General features: G+C 60.5%; 1 protein-coding gene across 1 annotated transcript; it reads left to right on the top strand.

The window, feature by feature from the left end:
- The first annotated feature begins 231 nt into the window (after positions 1–231).
- NPBWR2 (neuropeptides B and W receptor 2) lies at positions 232–1,385 on the top strand. The gene is given in 3 exon segments (XM_058686373.1): positions 232–420; positions 423–482; positions 485–1,385. Coding segments are annotated over 3 exon segments (1,035 nt in total). The 5' UTR covers positions 232–299; the 3' UTR covers positions 1,339–1,385.
- Positions 1,386–6,170: the final 4,785 nt, after the last annotated feature.

Raw genomic sequence — 6,170 nt, 5'->3', positions numbered from 1 at the left:
CTCTGGGAGGTGTGTTTGCAAAGGCACTGCCTTGATCCCATGTAGAGTGTGCATGGGGGGCAGACAGGACAGGGAGGGGAGGATGGAGGGAGGCCCCTGTGTGTCCTTAACCCTGGCAAAGTGGCCACAGCCTCTGCCAGAGAACCTGAGGCAGCTGCTGTTCCAAGCGAACAGCCAGATCCCAGAGTTTCTCTTCTCTTTCTCAGAACCCAGCCCCAGGAGGCCCCCGCCCAGACTCCCAACTCCACAGCACCTCCCACCGGCCCCTGGGAGCGAATCCTTATCAGTCCCACCTCAGGATGCAGGCTGCTGGGCTGGATCCCCTTGAAAGCAGAGGCTTCCCCTTCCAGGCTGCGGTGGGCGCCAGCTTCTCCTGGGACAACGGCACCGGGCACAATGTCACCCTCCCCGAGCCGCTGCCCCCTTCTACGTGCTCCTGCCAACGGTGTACTCTGTGATCTGTGCCATGGGGCCGGCAGGGAACACAGTGTCATCTACGTGATTCGGAGGGTGCCCAAGATGAAAACAGTGAGCAACGTGTTCATCTTGAACCTGGCCATCGCCGATGGCCTCTTCACGCTGGTGCTGCCTGTCAGCATCACGGAGCACCTCCTGCAGCACTGGCCCTTCGGGGAGCCGCTCTGCAAACTGGTGCTGGCCACCGACCACTACAACATCTTCTCCAGCACCTACTTCCCGGCCACCATGAGTGTGGATCGCTACCTGGTGGTGCTGGCCACCACACAGTGCCGCCGGGTGCCCCAGCGCACCCTCCGCAGAGCGAAGATCACCAGCCTTTGTGTCTGGATCGGTGTCACCATCATGGTCCCGCCCTTCTTCTCCTTTGCTGGCGTCTACAGCAATCAGCTGCAGGTCTCGAGTTGCGGGCTGATCTTCCCGCGGCCTGAGAGGGCCTGGCTCAAGGCCAGCCGCATCTACATGCTAGTCCTGGGCTTTGTGGTGCCCGTGTGTACCCTCTGCGTGCTCTACGTGGACCTGTTGCGTCGGCTGCGGGCCCTGCGGCTCCACTCCAGAACCAAAGCTCTGGGCAAAGCCAAGCGGAAGGTGACCACCCTGGTCCTGGCTGTGCTGGCCGTGGGCCTGCTCTGCTGGACGCCCTTCCACCTGGCCTCCGTCGTGGCCCTGACCACAGACGTGCCCCAGGCGTCACTGGTCAGCGGCATCTCCTACGTCGTCACCAGCCTCAGCTATGCCAGCTCCTGTCTCAACCCTTTCCTCTACGCCTTCCTGGATGAGAACTTCCAAAACAGCTTCCGCAGCACCTTCCGGTGCTCAGGGGCCTCAGCGCCCTCTGCAGAGCCTCCGTGTGTCTGCTAGGAAAAGCGCTGTTCCCTTTGGAGGAAAGGCTCACCTGCTCACGTCCCATCGCCACCTTCTCCACACAGAGAGAGGAAGACCCGTGAAGGCCGCCCACCGGACCTGCAGAGACGACCGCGACATCTCTGCCACCTGGACAGCCCCTGGGCAGGCAGCTGCAGGGAGTCAGGTTCTGGCCCCACCCTGCCTGTCCGACCCCGGGCACAACAGGCATCCTGACTCTACTCACCTGCAGAGAGGCAGACAGACGACGTCCCCGGAGGCTCCTTCCCCGTCTTCCCTGACAATCATAATCTGGAGGGAAAGAAACCCACACTGTGATTGCATCCCGGGGCCACCACTGCACTCCACACTCGGCACCCTTGGGCTGGCTCCTCCCAAGACTGTGCTGAGATGGCAAAAGTGCAAGCACCTGGGGCAGGAAAGCCAGGTGTTACTGCCAAGGCCACAGACTCAATTATCAAATAAGGCCACGGAATGCATTCTCATAGCTTGAAACTTGGGCGGCATTTCACCAGGAGGCCTATGCCCACTTGGTGTCCTCTCTTGACCCTGCATGCTGTGTGGCCCATGCCCCTTTCGTGCCCTCCATGTCATAGTCTGTGGCCACCAGGACCCTTCTTCCAGGACCTTTGGACCCCCACGGTCTAGAGGGGGCATCTGGTACTTGGATGGGCTGACATCCGGACCCCTCCTCCCTGGGTTGTGGCCTGGGGCCTAGATTCAGCCAGCAGGAGCCCTGTGCTGAACCTCTGGGGTCAGGGTGGGGACACTTAGCTGCTGGCTATTCAGAGACCTGAAGCCTCAGCCAGGCTCCCCCGCCCTTAGCCCCGCGGCTCCCAGGCTGGCTTCAGTCCTCATGGCACAGAGCTCTGAGCTGTCTGTCCAGCTGGCATGCAACGCCCACCATTCACCATCCATGAGGTGCCCCCCAGGGGGCGTGACTGCCGCCCTTCACATACTCCAGCTTCTCCAGTCACGTGGTCCTTAAAGCTCAGACCCACATCCTCTTCCCCTCCTCTCTGTCAGCCTGAAACAACTTACAGCCACCTCTGTGCTGCCTCGTCCCCGACGACACCAGAATCTACTGCCGTATGATGAATTTCCCCTGATCCTAACAGCTTAAGACAACATTTTATTATTTCATAGCTCCTGTCGCTCAAGAATTTGAGAGGCGTTTTGGAGTAGTTCTGGCTCAGAGTCTCTCATGAGGTTGTAGTCAGGCTGTTGGGGGAGGCTCTGGTCACCTGAAGGCTGGACTCACATTGGGGACGCTGCTTCCAAGGAGCCCCTCGCATGGCCCGGCGCACGAGGCCTCAGGTCCTCCCCACATGGACTCTCCCCGGGGCTGCTTGGACATTGCCCCCGTGTGGCTGCTGGTCCCCCAGGGTGAACCAGTGGAGAGTGGGAGCCAGGAAGAGGCCTCAACACCATCCAAGACTGTCTTGTGTCTTGGGGGGCACCTGGGTGGCTCAGTCAGTTGAGTGTCTGATCCTTGGTTTTGGCTCCGGTCATGATCCCAGGATCATGGGACCAAGCCACACATTAGGCTCCCTGCTGAGCGCAGAGCCTGGCTAAGATTCTCTCTCCCTCTGCCCCTTTCCCCTACTCTCTCACTCACTCGCTCGCTCACTCTCTCAAAAATAAAAACATTTTAAAAATTGGGGCGCCTGGGTGGCTCAGTCGGTTAAAGCGTCCGACTTCAGCTCAGGTCACGATCTCGCGGTCTGTGAGTTCGAGCCCCGCGTCAGGCTCTGGGCTGATGGCTCAGAGCCTGGAGCCTGCTTCCGATTCTGTGCCTCTCTCTCTCTGCCCCTGCCCCGTTCATGCTCTGTCTCTCTGTTCCAAAAATAAATAAAACGTTAAAAAAAATTTTTAAAAGAAAAAACATTTTAAGAATTAAAAAATAAATAAAAATAAAAATAAATTTTAAAAGACTATCTTGGAAGCCATTTGCCACATTCTAATCGTTAGAAGTCAGCCACTAAGCCCAGCCCACACTCGGGGCTGTGGACATTTTTTAAGCCACCACTAACACCCACATCTCTCACTGGAAGATTCTGGGACCTGTTTGGTCACTGCAGGGCGGACACCTCCGCCAGCAGCAGCCCCAATTAGTGCCTCCGCACTGGCCCTGCCGTGCAAGCTTCTTGAGGAGAGGAGCTGAGGCTCTTGACACGTCTTCTAAGACCGCGGAGGTGAGAGCGGGTGTGAGGTGCAAATGAGTGAGTGAACAGGGCACAGCCGTCACAAAGGCTGGAGGGTGCGTTCCTGACGAGCGGTGGGAACAGAGGGGCGGGGAGGGGCGTGGCGCTGCTCAGAGACTCCTCAACACTTGACCCTGCCCTCTTCGCCCCCGGGCCCCAGCAACACTGGGAGGACTGACGGCAGCGTGGCAGGGACCAAGGCCAATCAGAATCAGCCAGGCAGCCCGCAGTTCCCCGCCCCATCCCCACGTCCGAAGGGAGGGAGGGTCCTCACGCCAGGCCCCCGGAGACCCCAAGGACGGGGGCGAGGGAGGGGGTGGCCATGGGCCAGCCTAGATGAGGGGACAGGTGAATCCTCACCAAGGTTCCACCCAAGCGAGTTGCTGGGTCCCCAGGAAAATGCCAACCGCCCGCCTCCCCCGCTGGTTGTCTCCACACCCTCCACTGTGACTTCCTGAGGTGGAGTGGGGGGAGAGAAAGGAGTGTCCCCAACCTCTGAGCTCGTCGTCCAGGGGAGGACCCGGGGCTCCCCTCGGCTCTCCAAATCTCCCAGCTAGGGCGGGCCGTCTCCGCAGCGCAAAGTCCAGAGGGCAGGTGAGCCCTCCGCCTCCCTAGCAGGTGCAACCCGGCCGCTGACCCCTGCCCGCAGCCCCGGCCTGGTCCACAACCTGGGCCTTCCCCCACGAACCCGCAAGGAAGGTTCAGCCGTCCCTTTTGCAGAGGTGAGGAAACTGAGGCTCGGAGGAACCAGGAGACTTGACCAACCCCGGGGGCTGGTAGGGGCGGAGGCGAGGGGGGCACGTGGGGGGGCAGGGCCACGGCCGACGCGGGAGGGGAGGGAGGTGGGGACGTGGTGCGGATGGAGGTGGGCAGCGGACGCCGTTGGGCAGGGGCGGACACAGTCCTGGAGAGCTTGGGTTGGGACCCTACGCCCACGGTCCTGCGGGCTACCTCACAGGCCCCTCACGCCTGCGTGGCGCGCCTCGTGTGACCCCTCACGGCCCATCTCCGCGCGGGTGCTCACTGCGGGGTCGGCCCTGCACGGACCCACCTTGAGCTCCTCCATCAGCAGAACCACAACTGTCCTGAGCATTCTTCACGCACCTCCGCCCTACGGCCGGTCACTCCCAAACTTCTCCTTGACGCTTACTTTTGGTTTGAAAAGCAAAGTGCCCGTCATTAAAACTTGTACCAAACCACACATTGGCGCATCTGCCTGTGCCCAAACACCTCGGCCTGAGCTCGCCCTTGCTACCCCCTCTGAGGGCCTCTTTCTGAGAGGGTCCTCGGCCAGTAGAGTCAACCTGGGCAGAACAGGGTTCCCCACAGGGGCCAGGGGGGCGAATCCACATCTCAGGGCCACCAGGGGAGGCTGTTCTTTTCATCTTCCATCAAGACCCCCCCTTTAGACCTGCTCAAGGGAGGGGGAAGGGCTGGGGCAGGCAGGGGGCCTGCTGAACCTGTGACCCAGGTGGGAAGAGCACACCCCCACACTGGACCCGCAGGGAACCTCTAGCAGCCGGGGCAGGCTGGACGCACAGTAGTCATTCAGGGAGAAACGGTTTGTGCTGGGGGAAAGGCAACAGACCTCCAGGGCATCGTGAACTAACTGGTCACATCCCTTCTCAAAGCCAGAGCCTGGCCAGGTGAGGAGCACAGAGGGAGTGGAAGGACTCACAGCCCCAACAGCCCCACCCCACAGGGGCCCAAAACACCTGCTCAGGAGGCAAGGGTTTATTATGGCCCTCCATGGGCCTAGAGGCATGATCAAGGTTGGTTACATGTAGGGGAAATCATGCTTGTTGCATGCATAAATACATGGAGATACATGTTACACCAGCACAAATTCACAGATCCTGCAGCCTTGGCAGGACAGTGCCCCAGCTGAGGCAGCCCCAGTGTCCAGAGCCCCCCCCCCCCCCGACCCACTGCAGCCAGCACAGCCCCATCCTCTCCAGGAGCAACCCCACAGGGCCAGGGCTCCCTGAAGCAGGAGAAGTCGGCCCAAAGTCAGTGCTTCGTGTTCTTTGCAGGTGCTGAAGTTCACCTGGCTGAGGTCTGCAGCTCAGCTCACAGGTGGAGGCAAAATGGTCTGTCCAGCGCTGGGAGTATTCCATAGTTTCTCTGCAGGAAGAGTGTTTGCAAAGTCACCAAACCACAGTTACATCTGCAGACCAGGGAGGGTGCTTCTCTGGTGACAACAGCAGGGAGACACCCTCCCCTCCAGTGTTTCCACAGCTGGACAGTCCTCACACTTGGCTCAAGCAGGCCCTGTCGAGCCCCACCCCTTACACCAGCTCTGCACGTGAAGCCATCCCGATGTGGCCCCAGGTAGGGTAAGTCCTGGCAGCAGGAAGCTCAGACCTGCCCCACAGACACTGGGAGGCTTGTAAATGAAGCAGGAATCAGTCACTTGGGGGGGGGGGGGGGCGGCGGCAAAGAAGACCCCATCCCCACTGCCACTCCTCTTCCACGGCCACCAGGATCCAAACACGGCGCAGGGTCCCGCCAGCTGCATAGCTGCTGACCTCTGATTTCAGGAGAGCCGGGGAGGACACACGGACCCCCAGACGGAGCATGGCAGAACCCTCCCCAGCACCAAGCAGCCAAGACCAGGAACACAGG

This window comes from Neofelis nebulosa, chromosome 9 (genome assembly GCF_028018385.1).
Source record: "Neofelis nebulosa isolate mNeoNeb1 chromosome 9, mNeoNeb1.pri, whole genome shotgun sequence".
Taxonomy (NCBI): domain Eukaryota; kingdom Metazoa; phylum Chordata; class Mammalia; order Carnivora; family Felidae; genus Neofelis; species Neofelis nebulosa.
Note: the sequence above shows the minus strand (reverse complement) of the source record. Positions and strands in the feature narration are given on the sequence as shown.